The sequence below is a fragment of the Charadrius vociferus genome, unplaced genomic scaffold (genome assembly GCF_000708025.1).
Source record: "Charadrius vociferus isolate BGI_N301 unplaced genomic scaffold, ASM70802v2 scaffold793, whole genome shotgun sequence".
Classification (NCBI taxonomy): Eukaryota; Metazoa; Chordata; class Aves; order Charadriiformes; family Charadriidae; genus Charadrius; species Charadrius vociferus.
Genome location: NW_009647833.1, coordinates 39463 through 56902, shown reverse-complemented (window position 1 = coordinate 56902; position 17440 = coordinate 39463). Strand labels below are relative to the sequence as shown.

The 17440-nt window shown below is 36.9% G+C and overlaps 1 protein-coding gene across 1 annotated transcript in view; it reads left to right on the top strand.

The window, feature by feature from the left end:
• Positions 1-17440, top strand: part of BRIP1 (BRCA1 interacting protein C-terminal helicase 1) — a 61087-nt gene that overhangs the window by 24785 nt on the left and 18862 nt on the right. Inside the window, exons 14-15 of the mRNA XM_009882678.1 lie at positions 15448-15607; positions 16361-16482. Coding sequence (XP_009880980.1) covers positions 15448-15607; positions 16361-16482 — 282 coding nt within the window. The remainder of the gene's footprint in view (positions 1-15447; positions 15608-16360; positions 16483-17440) is intronic.

Below are 17440 nucleotides of genomic sequence, written 5' to 3'. Positions count from 1 at the left end.
TAGGTCTACTTCGAGGAAGAGATTTACTCCTGTGTGTAAATATTTGCAGGATGTAGGGATCTGTTCACACCAACTGTGTTTTATAACAGAAACCTGTTCTTTGAAGTTAATGTAAACATTAACTTACTGCGTAATTTTAATGTTAGAGAATGTAATTTACACTGTTACAGCTTTGAAATGATACAGGAAACAGAATGTTTCAGCGTGTCATCCAGTTTTAGGTGCTGTAACTATAGCTAATATCCAACATCACATTCATTGGGATGAAGAGAAAGGAGGCCTTCAAACAGGCTGGCATATCAGGGGTAAGTTACGAAATAATTGTAAATTAATAATGATACTCACTTTCTGCACAGCATTGGCTTGCTGCTCTCAAGGGAAAGGCATTCTCTTACTCCAGAAGCCTTATTTGTTTGAGCCAAACAGCTGCAACAGTGCTATTACAGTATGTAAGAAACCCTAAAAACAAGAAAAGACTTTAGGGAATAGAATTCTGTCATCCTTGCTATCTCAAATTATGTGCAAGTACCTAACAATAAAAGTAGCGCTAACAATAAAAGGGAGAGTAATTAAACAACATGTGAGAAGCAGTCTGTGTCTCTTTCCTGACGCTAATGACTCTACACGATGTCCCCTGGAAGTCACCGGAGTTTTTTCAGTGACTGCAGAGGGCTGAGGTAGGGCTCATGACACTGAAGTGACCCTTTGGGGTTTTTTTTCTTTTTTCTTTGAAAAGAAAGGCTTATTGCCAGATTTTAAAGCTGTGTCTTTTGCCTTACTCCGATGAAAGTCTTTGTGAAGTGACTTCTGTCTGATGGTCCATAATTTTGGGAAAACATGATCTAAAAAAGCTGAATTCTAATGACTCAGGAACTAAGCATGTCAACATTTGTACCTAATAAATGTAGATGGAGTTTTGTTTTACTTGTCCACTATTGATTCTTTATTGCTTGTTTTTCACTTACTCTGCACGGGTAGCTTTCTTTCTGATCTTTATCTCAGTTCCTTCATGTTTTATGATTAATGGCAGAAAAAAAACCCCATATACAACATCTACTTTCAGCTTCATTCTTCATTTTTTTCCCATCATTTAAACTTTTAAACGTCTGTAATATAAACTGTATAGCTATTGGGGGCCTTCTCATTCATCCAAAAGAATAATTTTCAGGCTTGCTGTCCATTATCTGAGGTGTCTCCTGAGAGCTCCAATGGCTCCTGTAAATCTTAATGTGATTTTTGAAGTCTACAGTTTCTGTTTTTCCCACTGACTTGGGCATAGCAAAGAGATGTACATAAAAATCACAGTGAGTGGTGGAAGATTTCAACCATTCCATCACGACGCGCTTTTCTCCCCTTGGCACTGGAGACTATTGTGATGGTATTGGTTCAAACAGAGAAGATCAGTAGCAGAAGGAATAGTGAAGAATTAGAGTAAGAGTTTTTCTATACCAAGTATATAATCTTTATCCTCAAATTTGGTTGGCAAGCCTACTTCTTTTGTGTCATCAGTTCAGTCAAGTTACTCTGCCAAGCTAAATTTGAAGATGGAGCTAGCAGTTCACACCCTGGCAAGATCATGTCTTGTGTAATTATAGAGACTCCAGCAAACATATCTTTTTGAAATAAGAAAGCCAGAATAGTGCTGAATTATGCTCCAAGGGAATAACTGAAGTGCTGTGTAGTTGAAGTTCTCCTAAACTTTTAAAGCTGATGCTTGTTTTATTATAACAATTTATTACAATTTTTTCAGTTAGAATTTTTTAACCTCTTGAGTTGTTTGGGTCTGGGGTTTTGTTTTTCGGGTCATTTTCTCCCCGAAGGCTGATGTCAGTATTGAATATCCACATGTGTTACAAAGCAGACCAAGAAAAAGTGGTTGACCTTAATATGAGAATCTATAAAGATACTCATTTGGAAATTCTGATCTTTTTGTGAAATATGGTTTATGTTATATAGTTGTTAGTATGAAATCGCAGCATCGTTAACTGGGTCTGTCTCTACCACATCTTAACCAAATAAACTGGAGAGTTACTCAGGTGAATGTTCTGGGTGGGTGGAAACCTGGGTGAGGTGATATGAAAAGAATGAACTGTTGTGGAAACCCATAGAAACTGTGGGAACGGAGGAGCCGTTTGCTGTTCGTATGTGCTACTTATTGCAATCAGACATTTGACACGCAGCCGCTCCTCGAGTACACAGCGGCCGTCGTGGTTGAGTATTCTAGCTGGTCAGTGCTGTTGGCTCAGGGGAAATTTCTAGGTGTGATTTGGATCCCACCTTATCTTTCTGAATTAGTGGCTGCAAAAAATGAACAAAATACACTCTGTGGCTTACTGAACTGCTATGGTGACCAGCAAGGGATGCGCAATTATTCAAGTGCCCTGTGGCACTTGCTTTTTACATAGAGCAGATACACTTTCTGATAGCATCTGCACATCATATAAAGTAGAATCTGTAGCGACAGTCTGTGGCAGATTATTGGGTATTATGTCTAAAAAAATTATATGCCATACTGGTAGATGAGTGTTTTGCTTGTGAATTTCACACCCTGAGAGCTGTGCAGGTTAATATTTTATTATGCTGTTAGTTTAAATACCCTGAGCATACAGCATCAAGAAAATAAACTAAAAATCTATTATTGTTTCTCACTTCTGAGCTCTGACTTGTCAAAGTGCTGCAAGCTGAATTGTTGTATCTAGTTAACACATGCTCCAATTTCTGTTGTAATTAACACTTTCTGCTCGCATATTTTTCCCACCATTTCAGTAATAACTGCATTCAAAATGAGTTTTGCAAACAAGGTTTGTGCTCTGTGAATGATAGAGTCCAAATAGTAAATAACAATTACAGTCAACTTGTCTTTTTCCTTAAGAGCTTTTAATGAGGGTGAGAGAAAGCTGGATGGCAAACAGTAGTTATTAATAGGGAACAATATACATAAGCAACATTATTTTTAAGAAGAAGGTGTATCTTGCACAGGTGGCTTTGACATTAATGTTGTTGTGAACCATTGCAACCTGCAGAGTTCCTGGTCCCTTTGGCATTTCTGAGATGTTCACTGCCTGAGGTGGTAGAGATGTGACTTCTTCATGTGTGAAAAACACTATATATGAGATAAAATATACTTGAAAGCATATATTTAGGTGGCATGTTCTGTATCAGCAATGTAACAGCATATACAAGAATTTGAATATTAAATGTATTGAAAGGGATACTTGGGCTATTTTAAATTCAGAAAAATTCTACTTCATTGGAAAGTTAGAAAGCCTATCAAGTTGTGTCTTAGGAGGTCATGCTTTAGACTTAGTTGCTAATTGGGTAAGCAAGCTTCTTTGTGACAAAATGTAATTGGTGACATGGTGTATTCTAAAGAGTATTCATTGCATTTTGATTCAGTTCACAGCTCATTAACGGATTATTTTTTTAGCAAAAATGTTTTGAAACAAATAACTCGCACTAAACTTAAAACTTCTAGTTTTGGCTTACCAGTGAGCCACACTGGTTGCCAAATTGCAGTGTGTTACATTTAAAACTTTGTTGTCAGCTTTTTCTTCCTATTTTTGATCATGAGCTAAGAAATTATTTTCCTAAGAATCAAGTGTTCTGAAAAGTCTGTTGTTCTGTCTTCCTACATTTTTTTGTGGGGAAGAAGGGAAGGAGGAAGAGGGAATAGAGTTGTCTACTTGGAAGAAACACTAGTTTTGGGTGGTTTTATTTTACTTTAATTTGTGTAATTTACACTTTAATATGGTAAAGGTATATCAAGCATTTACTATTGGGGAAAAAAGATGGTCCAAGTTACATGAGGTCAGATAATTCTTTTTCACTTGGGAAGGAAGGATACTTATTTTAAAAAAAAAAAATAAAATCCAAACAGCACCCCAAACCAGAAAACTGTCTCCTTACTTAGCGTAACTCAGCATAGTTCCAGGGAGGTCACTAGATTTATGGTAAAATCTGTGTTTAGGGATCCTGCTTTCAGGTTTTTATCCTCAGCATCAGATTCTTTTTGTGGGATAGATAACAGTTCATGATTCATTCTTATTATTCATGCTCTTTTATCTACAGAACCCTATCTTATCTCTTGTTTGTTATAGAAATGTTATATGCTTAGTTAACTTCGGCAGACTGCTGTAAAACTTTCATTGAGTAAAGTCATTGAATAGCTTCTTACGGTGCGAGATTAATCACTTCTTGTTCCTTCCTTAATTGCTGCTGATTGAAGTACGTGTTTCTAATACTGGTGACATTGGGGAGTGTCATCATTTGCACTGTCATGATTGCAGAAAGTTTTATCGTTTTGTATTTCTGTATTTTAACATTTGCTTCATTCTTTGACTTAAGGCTAGAATTGTATGTATTTTTGTGTTTTGTGGTCCTACTTCCCAGATGAGAGTTTTTAGATGTTTCCAAGAATCAGAGCTGATATTGTTCCCTGTTAATCGTAATTTATCATTGTGTAATTACCTATTCAGAGCTAAACATTGTGCATAAAATACATGATTGTTGCTGAGAAATTGCCTTAGATCTTTCACGTGTACTGAAAATGACTAACCTTTCTGAGAAAGTAAAGAGAATATTAACCTTTCTCAAAATTACTTAACAACTACAGGTGTAAAATGCCTTCTATAAATTTAAGTGTTTTCTCTCTTAGCTTTTAGTCTTCTATTAACACTAAAACCTGTTACTCTCCCACTCGTGGAGTCAGTTCCCCATGACGGGTGTCTGCCTGGCACCGTTTACTGTGTGAGCATTTGTGGAGCTGGTCGGCCTCATGCCTCGGACTACTGCCCGTCTGTTTGAGTCGGTTTTCCCAGATGGCACTGGGCCTCACTGCTGATGTGCCACTAAGACAACCTTGTCTTTTTTTTCCCCTCTTTATTCTGGAAAAAAAGAGGTCAAAGATGACTGAGCTTGGTTTTTGACTGGTGAAGAAGATGACAGCAGTGTAGGATGCTGACTTCATTTGTGAACGGTTAATAATTTTGTGTTTGATTCTGGACCAGGATCTAAAAAATCCTTTTAAAAATATTTTTTTTCTGGAGAGCTTTCTTTGCATGAACGATTGCTCTCTCACTGGAACGTGAAAGTGTAATGATAGCCTAGGGTGAATGTACAAGCAGTTCTTGTAACACAGAAAGCTGTTGTCTTGGTTAATTTTAAAACCACAAAAGAAACCCTGTTTGCAACCAGGTTGTTTAGAAACAGCTGTGATGGAGCTCAAAGGCTGAATACTTCAAAGGCTATCCAGATTTTGTGGTAAAACAAGTTGGGGTTTTGGGGAAAAGATTTTATATTAAAAAACTTCTTTAACTGTAGAAGCAACGTATTAACCGTGTTATTCTAGAGTCTTTGGCGTGCAAAACATTTCATTTTTCATTACTGTTGTCGCCGTTCACATATTCCATTATTTAAGGAGGTTATTGAAAAATTGATGGCGTGTTGGTACCAGAGAGACATCCTGTAGGCTGCAGTGTTGATTTATGGCACATGGAACACAGTTCAGTGCTTCAGTTTCCTGCTGGTGAGCGGCACTTTGTCATTGTCCCTAAAGAAAAATCATACCAGTGAAATCCCCTGTGTTTCCCCCAAGTTGAGCGATGCATACTTTTTCTTTGAAAATGATTATGAATTATTCACCTTTTATTGTGCTGGAGTGTGCACATGGTGATCAGAATCTTGTTCATAATACAGAGCTTTTCACCATGTTCAGGGTTTAGTTTAATTATGTAGTTGAGTTGCACGGTAGCCTTTATCTGTTGGGTGTTTTTCTTTTTTTTTTTTTTTTCCCCCCCAGCGTTGGGAAGCGTGTTTGGGCTAGCACAGATTTTACCCCCCCCTTTTCTAGCACATGTAGGTATCTCAACACAAGAATCTTGATCCTAAATGTTTGGGTTTCTTTCATGTTTGTTTAAAATTTTCCTTGAGAAAATAAGTACAGTACTTTTAAATTTAAAAAGACACTTTTTTCCACACGGGTTCTTGAAAATCACAGACACTAACCTGCTTTTAAAGTTCTATTTCTCAAGCTGATTTTCTGTTGCAAAGAAATTATAAGAGAGGTCTAAGTGAAAAATCTCTTGAAATAGCACGTGTAGTAGTGAGAGAGATTTCCAGTTGAGGGCAACTTTCTCCTGGGAGATGTGTTGAGGAAAGACTCCATGATATAGACCACCTGTTAGAAAATGAAAAGGCTATATGTTCGTTCTTCATAATTCTGGAAGAAATGTAAAGTAAATAAATTTGTGACTTGGGTCGAGGTCCCTTCGCAACTTCCTGGATTCCATCTCTGGGCTGTTGAAGGCTTTCCAATAAAATGGAAGTTTTCTGATAGAAAATAAGAACCTGCTGAGCACTGATCAACTTCAGCAATTTTGTTTTAATTTTGGAATCATGACTATCTGTGGAAGCTGAAGGTTTTAAAATCACTTTCCCTTTAACTACTTTTGCTTTAAATATATGCTCCCTTATTTTATGCACTTGATTTGATTTTTGCTGTGACAGATGTTAAGGGTTAGCAGTTAAATACACATTAGAAAATCTTCCTCATCAGCTGAAAAGGAGAGGTTCTGAAAAAAGTGAGGAATGTGTGTTTTCCTCTGGAAGTTGTACTTAGGTGAGCATACATTCTGCTCTCATTCCTTCACAAGCTCTACTTTTACTTCAGTACTTTGCTAAGGTCTTTCCACATTAAAATTCCTCTCTGTGTTGCCTGGTCTTCATATTCCTTAAAACAAAGAAATCAAAGTCTGAACGTATCGTGTTCCCTGTATTCTTTAATTATTGGTTTTACAACAGAATGCTTTCTTTTTCCTGACGGCAGAAAAAATGTTTAATAATTTTTTTAATATATTTTCTGTTTTGCAATTATGGAGCTTTTCATTACAGAGGCTCTGTAACACTTTGGGAAAGGAAATCGGATAGAAATTGATCTGGAGTTAGTACTCTGTAAACCAAGTCTGGTTCAAAAGACCACTTCTTTGCATTGCGGGTTGTAGCCCCATGATGATAATAAATAGTTGGGGAAATGTGCAGTAGAAAGGAGGCGTAGCCTCTCCTCAATAAGAATAGCATCTTTGTGTGGCCTGATTCCATTAAAATGCTGCATTAAATCAGTTTATTTTTGGCATGTGAAGAAAAGATTACCTGTGCATATTTATATGGGTGTTTGGTATTTTTCTCCAGTTTCCCATTAACAGTGGGAAATTAACATTCTATTTTGAAAGTAGATTTTACTTCACAAAAGAAATATTTTTATGTTCTCTTTAAATGAAATGTGTTATAATTAGAAATGGAGAAAATAGAATTTGAAGCTTAAAACTTTTTTTTTTTTGTGAATAGATAAGTTCTTATTTTGTGTCAGTTTACTCATTCAAAAGAATGACTTTTAAGTACCTGCTTGTATTATGTTAGATACCTCCCATAAACATGAAGAGGTTTCTGTGAATCAGTCTATTGCTTAACCTTTCATGAAAATCTAATTGAGTGCGAACAACTTCTTAAATAATTCAGTGGACTAAGTTATTCTTGGCTGGTGTAGTCCCAGCCTAGTGCAGTGCAAATGTCTGGGTGTCAAGCAAAATTGAGGGGTTTTTCTTTTTTGGTGAGGAATGTGATTAAGAATAAAATCACAGTTGAAAAAATGAACAGGTTGATTGAGGAGGAAAAAAACCGAAATGTAAATTAGCTCTGCCAATTTGGTAAATTACTTGTGTCTAGAAGGTGTGCATATTCTTTCAGTCCTTTTGAAAGCATGTAATATTTTTGGTGATATTGAATAATGTTCCTGGGTTTCATTGCTTTCTTTTCATACATGTGACCTTTTATGCTTGTTAAGGGACATTGTGCTTTTTATAGTACTATTTTTAATAGTTCTAGAGTGCTATTTCCAAATTGAGTTTAAAGATTTGGATAATGGACATTGTATTTTATTGGTTAGCTGGCCCAAATATTTTGCCTCCTGTTTTTGGAAGGAAACTCGGCTTTTTCATTTCACCTGAATCCTTCCAGGCACCTCTCTCTTTTCCCTTCAATCTTTTATTCCCATTTCATTACTCTGTTTACTTTCTTCCTTCTGCTGTTTCCTTTGTGTTCACTTTTTAACCTCAAAGGACTTTTCTTGTTGGGTTTTGGGGGTTGGTGCATTTTTTTGGTTGTTCTTGTTTTTTTAACTAAAGGTGGAAATGGAGTTAATTACTGACCCCATGCCACTACATTAGCTTTGTAAACTGTTGTTTCCCCCAAATTGAAGAGTTCCAATAGTGCTGGAGGTCAGTTAGCTCGTAGGATTCTGGGGCACTTAGTACAGAGGCTTGGTAACCCTTTTCGTTCAGAGAACTGTCAAAAAAACTTTTGCTAATTCTGTACATATGCAAAACATCTTAGTTCTTGAAGAAGTTAGTTTAATACGAGCCCGTCATAACAGTATGTAAGTGATGTGAAAAAAACGGGTGGAGCCTGGCTGGATACATTCTTCAGGGTTACTTTAAAATAACATGAACTTAAGGCCGCTAGTGCTTAAGCGACGTACTAAATGCATTTATTTAACGACTGAATATATTTTGGGATTATCACTAATATAGAGACAGTTTCATTCTTTTGTAATAGAAGTAGAACGTTCAACCAGGTAATTAACCATCACGCTGAACAGACTAGAGCTTGGAGACTGGTGGGAGAGTGGTTTGAACAAAAAGTTACAGCTGGAGCTAACCAGCTGACTCAGCAAACTGCATCATCCTGGAAGCTTATTAAAGGTAATGCGATGCCTATGGAATTAGATACATTATAGAAACATCTGTGCTTGAGATCATGAGAGGATTACTTTAGTGGAAAATATGATGTCCTCCATCCTAATAGCTTTAATTTGCAGAAGAATCTGTCAGAGTGTATAGATTTTTTTTTATTATTATTTTTTATTTTTTTTACTGAACGGAAGAGAGGAGAGCTGATGCAGATGCAGGCTGAGCGGTCCTGTGATGTATAAAGCAACCTGTACTATTTTTGGGTTTGCAGACAGCCCAAATGGTGGGAAACATTTTGTAGTAAGACAAGAAAACTGCATTCTCTCTGAATGTAAGGGTTTTCAGTAGATGCAGAGGGGGAGGAAAAACACCTCTTATTTGTTTGGTTTTGACACCTGTTATTTTTCTGTCAAGATACAAGCACTGCATTGAAGCAAAAACGTTTGATAAAACTCAATGTATAAATTTGGTATCTGCACTCCTCTGCCTCCTCCACTCCACTGCTTCCTCCTGTTGCTTAGATAAGATAAAAGCACTCACTGAAGGACTGAGTTACTCAATGTCTTGAAGCAAAACAGAGTTTATGAGATCAGTGGAAGAAGAGGAGAGGAAAGATAGAGAAATTAATGTCTTGTTACTGAAGAAGGTATAAATTGTATTTACATCTAGTATAAAATGTACAGAAGAGCTATTTAAAATGCTAGGCCCACTGCTGGCCAGGTCTGTCTGAAACAGTATGTTTTTAAAAGACTGGTTCGTGCACATTCTTAATGATAGACAAAAAAACTTTTAAATAAAAAATTCTGCAAAGAGCAAAATTCTTTAATACTATTAAGTTTTATTGTTTGATGTTTGGAGTACTGTCTCTAACTTATTAAGCTTTTTTTTTGGTTACCGAATCACTTACAATATCCACCAGTTGCAGATTTGTATCTCCCGTGGTCTATTTTGTGATGTATTTTTTTCTCTTTTATAATGTCTTATTGAAATTTAAATGCTGGTACGACAGTGTATTGCATACTTTGGAAAGGTCTAAGACCTTATTAATGTATGTTTAAAATATGCAGGGATACCTGTTTTATTTTCATAAGTCCAAGTAGGACTTAGTGGAAGAAGCACTAGTCTTCAAGTTAGAGCACCGTGTGTTGGAAAAAGTTTTATTGTTTTATCTAAATGAGTAGGTTGTAGGTTTGTTCCCTCCTCCTGGCTAGATTTCTAGGCAGTTGGAATTGCCTTTGGATGCATTTTCCTTACTTTGTGGTTGATTTTGCATACCTGGGGAATTTATCGCCTTTTTCACAAAGTAAGATTGTGAAAGGACTAGAAGAGGACAATTCAGTTCAACAGGTTCTCTTGTCTCTCTCTGAATCTCATTATGGTTGCTGAAGCAGTTGTTCATCTCCACATACAAGCAGCATGTGGAGAGAGGCGCAGCTGGATGCGGGCACATACATCTGCAGCTTCTTAAAGTGTTTTTGGTATTGCAAAGTTAAAGTAAGACAGTTCCAAAGTTACATACTAAAAAAAACCCTGTTTAATGAGATAATCTGTAATTTCCCTAGTCTGTGTACTAGGAAAATAACATGATGTATTTCAGTTTTGTGGATGTAAAAGTATATTCTCCATCTGCAGGAGCTTTGGGGGATCCTTTTATGCCACGTTTGAAGTCCCTAATCTACATGTCTGTAGCGTTCTAGTTTAGTCTAGATTCCTTTTGGAAATACTTGCTATAATCAGCTGTAAGTATTCAGCAGGGAATGGGCCAGGCCGGTCTCTTCCATTTCGTGTTTCTCGAGACACTTCAGGTGTTACAGAGCATAGCTGGAAATGATCTTAAGATGCCTATATCTATATAACATTTTAAAAACCCAAAAGACATTACCATGTAACATAGCCTTGAAATTAAGGGGAAAATGTTTGTATTGTGAGATTTTAGGTGCTTTGAAAACTGACACCACCTCTTCCTCACTCCGTTTCTTGTAAATGTAGAATTTTGGTGTCTTATGTAGGATGTGCACTGAGGGACTGATACTTAAAAGATGATGGAAGAGTGTATCGTTATAGCAGCACTGTCCGTCCGTGTGTGTCACTTTTACATCTTGGGGGATTGGATGATAACCCTGTTTTCTGTAAGTGACTGCGCTTGTGGTCCCAAGTGTAGCATAGCCCTCTCAGTTCTGTCAAAACGGAGTCTAGTGGAGTAAATCCTGTTGCACAGCCTCTGGCTTGGCCATAGATGTCTGTTTGCCGTTTCTGAAGTTTTGTGCTGACTGCGTGTAGAACTTCTATTTGACCCTTCAAACACGTTTCCAGCCCACTGGAGACACACTTTGATTTGAAGCAGTGCTTATTCAAAAAGAAAATTCTGGTAGCAAACACATGAAGCGCTCTGCTTGGGAAAAGGCTTTTAGATCAATGTTAGTCCCTTGGGATTCTCTGACTTTTTGCACTAACAGTGGTGCCAATACTGTGATTTATATTAAGAAAAACCTAATGGCTGTTTCCTTTCTCCCCCCAACTGCGCTTCATATCTGAAAAACAATGAAAAGTAGAACTTTGTATCATTTAAAAAAAATACTACGTAGAAACAAGATTAAAAAATGCCAAAATTTGGAGAAATGTTTTTTTTTACTGTATAATGGCAGACTTTTAAGAGGGTTACAACATATTTGTGTATATTTTGGGTACCTTGAAATACCTTTTGTACAGTTATCATTATATAAATGTATGGGTAACAAGGCAGCATGTAGATCTAAGGGTGCACAAGAATATACAATGCAATTGTAACTGATAGTTATTATTAAATTGTTAATAGTTGTTAAACTAGCCAATAAAGCCAGAGTGATTTTACTTTGCTGTCAGGTGCTGCTTAGGTCATTCTCTCTTTTGTCCTGTACTGCTCTCGCACATCCTTGCATATTTTTAAGTGTTCCATTGCTTCCCCAAGCACTTTTTGATGGAGGGATTATTTCTGTGATGCCTTTTTACTCTGCTGGCAAGGTGCGATCCATTCATTACGTGAGTCAATGCTAAAATATTTAAGGAATATTCCATGTAAAGAAATTTAGTAGCAGGTGCTTGTAGCAGGACAAGAGCTAGGGAACTGTAAACCAGAATAAGTAACTCATCATGTTACAGTGTTTTCTGTTAGACTCTCCCTCATCTCAGGTAATAGCTGCTTTAAAAATCACTGTCAGGAGGTAATGAATACTGCAGAAAACGTGCATTCCCAGCAACTTGATTGCTGCAAGTTAACTTCTCAACTTCGTTAAGATGCTGGAAACTACAATGAACTCGCCTTAGGGTAAAATACATTAAACAAATCTTTGGTCTTGCTTCATGACATGGGAAACCCCTAATGCAATTTTTGGCACTGTATAAAACGAAGCGGCAAATGGAAAGGGGCGAAGCTTTTCCTTCATGGACACAGACAGAGGATTTTGCCTAGGAGTGCAACATAATGGCAAGAGATGTTGAGAAAACAGTTTCCCCCATTCCCAAACTTCAAGAGTGCTTCAAAAGCTGCCTAAAAAAGAGGATGCTGACAAAGGCGAATGGTGAATCTAAATACTGAGCTCATAGTTTCTATGGATCATAGCTTACAGGTGTCTTTAAATTGAGGAAAGGAAAAAAAGGAAAAAGCTATCAAAGTAAACATCCTTCAGTGCATGGGAAGATGACAGATTCTTTCTAACAAGATTTTCTGCTCTCCTGGAGGAAGACCATTTGTTAATAAACCATTTGAGAATCCATTTTTAAGGGATTTAATAAAATATACACAGACTGCCTTCCACTGCAGAAACTATTATTCCCTTGGGTAGAAAAAGTGACTGACTGTGGGCATTAATGGTTGCTTCCTGTGATTCCTGGCATTATATCTTGCTCCCATTTGCACTTTTTCAACCCGAAGTGAAATAATTTTTTATGAGAAACCTGCACTTGATTCCTAGCTCTTATGAGGCATGTGTGTGTTCTATATTTTATTTATTTGTATTCAGTCATGTCCATAATTCTCGTGGTTTCAGTGTCTGTGTCTATAGCGTGGGTATTGTGTGTGTTTGTGCATACTTCCCTGGGTACAAGAAAGTTTCCATATCTAGCAAACTCCATTAAGTGAAAGAGGTAATAGCTTTTGTGTGATTTAAACGAATTGTTCCATTCTTGCCAAACATTTTCATGAATAATTCTCCCATTTCCATCAAAAATTTTAGATTTTCTCTTGTGATGGTTTCTGTCAATTAAACAAGAAACCTGAACTTATAATGGTCTAATAGATACTTACCTGGAAGGGCTGGATAACCCACAAAAGAGAAAAGATGTTTTCTTAAAGAATTTGGAGGAAGGTGTTATACTGCCAGCTTCCCAACTATGAATATAAGTTATACTTCTTTCAAATATGAGAGAAATACAGTGGCATTGAGGGATTAAGTAATTTTTGTAAGGAATCTTCCTCTTTCTGGGCCTATCAACATACTTCGGTTCTCTTAATTTAAGAAACAGTTTTGCTGCTGAGAACACTTCGTAAGGGTGTGTTTGTGAAAAATGCCAGTTGATTTCCTGTAGCTGAGAGGATAGGAGGAAAAGAAAATCAGGGGCAAGTGACCCTTAGAAGTCAAAGCATGGTTAGTTTTATGTATGTAAATGTCAAATTCGGTTATACCCAAGTGTATCCTGTCTGTATATCTCACTGGTCTCCCTTTGCCATGCACGGTAAACAGCAGGCAGTGCTAGAAGTGAGTTTAGCAGAGATTGCTAAGTGAATGCCCAGGCAGACACTAGTTTCGCAGAAGGAAGAATGAAATCTGGAAAGCTAATAATATTACAGTCCCTGGCAGCTCTAACAGATCCCAAATGGATGTACTTACAGGCATAATTTGTTTGATTCTTTTCTTTGCCAGAATTATCTCTGTATGATATCCAAGAACTGAAGACATAGTGCCAGGCTGTGGATGGCAAGATGGACAGTCATTGCTCGGTCATAGTATTACGACCTTTTTTATAAAAAGAGATTACAGACAGGATGCTGCCAGGAAATGACAGAGCTGGTAGAGAAGGGGACAAACAGTAGGACAGACACATTTAGAAGAGATGATTTGTTCTACAGAAACATCTGTGCGTGTAGGAAACTGTTCCTACTGTTCATCACTTTGTGCTTGCTTGAGAATGGTGTTGGGGAGGTAGTAAGCAAGTGCAGTTCCCTGGAATTCACTGGCTTGAATAAAGCTAGTGAAAATTCAACAATACCATAATACTTGTCCCCTCTGAACCACAGGTACCTCAAAAGGAACCAATCCAAACACTTAATGTCAGAGAATAAGTTCAGATCTTTAATGCTGAGAACATGAAATACGCAACGGTTCTTGGAAACACTTTCCTATAAATTTGCAGATGTTCTCCCTGTAAACTCAAATGTGTCAACATTTAGTTACCGTTAGTTCTGCTTCATAATAACACTTAAACTGCATATTTGGACATGGGACAGATTAATTTTGTAACAATCTAACCATTCGGGATCCGGATATCTTGGCTGGAGTGCGTGAGAAAGGCAAGTGGGTTGGAGTTAATGGATGCTGTGGCTTTTTGAGCAATGAACTGGGGCAAGTGCAGGTTCCAGATGGAGCGGTTTATGTAGCCTGAAGCAAAATACTGAGAAAGTCTTCAGTGAGTGGAGTTGAGGAAAGTACAGACTAATTAAGAGCATAACCCTTATTACAGAATGTGTGAATTTAAAAATCTCTGTACATACGAAGCTCAGTAATGCTGCACAATAGTGACACACTAATGATCACTGAACAGTAAAAGGAGTGAAATGAAGTATTTACTTCTGTCCAGTGAACCAGATGTACTCAGTTCATTCTAAAATGTGTTGGTTGCCTTGCTTTTGTCTTGAGGGCAGTGCTGTGCACCATCAGACAAACATGTCGGGTGAAGGAATGACTTTTTTGCTCCATGTCTTGATAAAATTGGGTCTAGAAATTGATGAGAAAAGAGCACGCAATGACTGCTAACTGCAAAATGACTCCCACCCATCTGACCTCAGTTTCTGCAGCAATTTTAGACTTTGCTTTTTGTAATGCAATACATATTTTCATTACATTTGCACTAAACGTGGAACAAGCTTATTTGCTTGCAAGGTTCGAACATGTACTGATTTGGAGTAAAATGTGCGCAGTTCCGAATCTGGTAGATATAACAAAGCTGACAGGCCCTTCAAGAAGCAGAGGAGGCTGTTGATAAATCCTACACCAATACCTCCTCCCTCATATTATCTGTGTAAATCTTAAAATATTGAAATATTGTGGAAATTTAAGGTATAAAGGCTTGTTTCAAATTAATTTAGAATTTGCATCTAGTCTTATGGATCTCTTCCTTGGTAATCGGAAAAACGATTTCTTTGAATGACAATCCTCTTGCTTTGAGGAATACCAGAAGATGCTCTTTAGTGACCACTGTCATAGAGTTAGAGAGTTTTGCTTTGATGACTCACAAATCCACACTATTTCTAATTAGCAAAATTAGTGGCTATTATATTTACAAAGTGTTGCATAGCTGTGGAACAGTGTGTGGTAGGGCAACTTGTGTTTGTGAATACAAAAACTGAATAATATAGTTTCACAAAAGTAATTGTCTTTGTGTGCTTTATTTGAACAGTTCAAGTGATTGATCTTTCATTACAGCTCTTCTGGATTTTTCTGTTTGTTTTCAGCTGTTGGACAAATTAAAAGATCGCTGGCTGCACACTGGCTTATGGAGAAACCTGGAGCTGGTTAAGACAGTCGTTGCAGAGCCTCAAGGAGGGGCAAAGAGTGACTTTGATGAACTGCTGAAAATATACTATGATGCAATAAAATGTAAAGGAGAAAAAGGTATGTTATTCAGACATACAAAATAATTGATACAGACTCTTCAAGTGTTAAAAAAAAAAAAAAGACTCTCAATGTGCTTAGTAATTAGATTAAGGTATGGATAAACAGTTAACCTCAGCTCAATAAGTTATTGTGATAAATGAGGAAGATTAACTGCTATTTATATTATTGCATGAGGATATAGGGAAGTACAGGATGATGCATAATCCTAATAGTGGTATTCAAAGGGCAGTGAGCTGTGTAAGGATGTGCAATTGTGTGTCCAGCAGGGCGCAGAGTGGCTTCTCAAAGAATCAGACTTATAGTACATTGCACAACTGTGATTTACCATCTTATATTACTGCCACTGTAGGATTTCTCCTCAAACTACTTAAATGTTAGTATAGACAATAAAGAATGATAGTATGTCAAGCAATAAATAGCACGATTTTTGTAATGCAAAATTTGTTTAAAATTTAAAATTTTGTTGTGGATACATGATTCTTGCATAATTAAATCGCACTGTATTATACAGTGCAGAATTATTTTGCTACTTGATATTCAAAATTACAACATTATTGATAGAAGTGGGGTTAATCTCTTCCCTCTAACAATGTAGTCTGTATTTTTACGTCCTCTCACCTTCTCCAGACTGATACACGGTGTATTATACAATATTGTGTTTAGCACTTTAAAAGATGTTGGTGAAACTTTCTTCTGATGCTTAGTTTATCACTGGGAATGATTTGTATATTCCTCTCTGGCTTGTTCAAGATGGAGCACTCCTTATAGCTGTGTGCAGAGGAAAAGTTAGTGAAGGCTTGGATTTCTGTGATGAGAATGCCCGTGCAGTTATAACCATAGGTATTCCGTTTCCCAATGTGAAAGACCTTCAGGTAGGATATTAACTAAAAGAGTTGTACTTTATTTTTGTCATGTTTAAAACACAAAATATGCAGAAAATATTTTTTCTAAATGTTTATCCTTGGACTCCACTCGATCCCATTTGAATTCTGTGAGTTACCTTCTACACAGGTACGAGGAGGAACGGCATAGCAAGTCTTGTGGACGCATTTATGTCCTTCTAAATAAACATATATCATGCTAGAGCTATTTTAAAGTTTTGTCTGACATTGCGAGAGAAGGCTATTACATTGTTAAAATGCTCATTTTCATACTCTGCCCATCAGCAGTACGTTTCCATCTTCACTTGCCTGTTTTCATACACCAAAAGTTATGTCATTTGTATAGAAATGAAGTTACTTCCTGACTTTTTACTTTTGTGGGGCATTTGGTTGTGAAGGTCTAGGATGAACACTGGGAAAATACTACTTTAAATGAGGCATTCAGATTGATCAAAAGATTATTTAAAAAAATAGGAGGAAAGATAAAGGTAGTTATAGTGTAAAATAATAATATAATGAAGCAATGTATTTCACACACTAAATCATTATTGATTGCTGTGTATCACCTTTCTGATTCCTGTTGCCTTCTTTAGTGTAACTGTGTGTATGACACTTCCCACTTAAACAGAGGGTGGAACTCTAAACCTTTTCCAAGCTAATGCTGCTTTATTACCTTGCAATTTTGAGGTTTGAAATAATGACATAACAGAATCTCTTCCTGGATAGTGAGGACATTACTGTCTTGATAATTCCAGCTTCATCTAACTTTAAGCAAAAACTTCTAAGTGCCTTCTAAAGATAGTATCCTGAAGTGCCTCCAATTAAAGACATTTGAGACTATTTGTGTTTTTCAGCAGGTGGCCAAAGTAGCATCCTGTTGCTGTGCAATTACCCACATCGACACTTCTTTCCTTTTGACTTCAACAGAACTTGTCTTATGGATAGATGA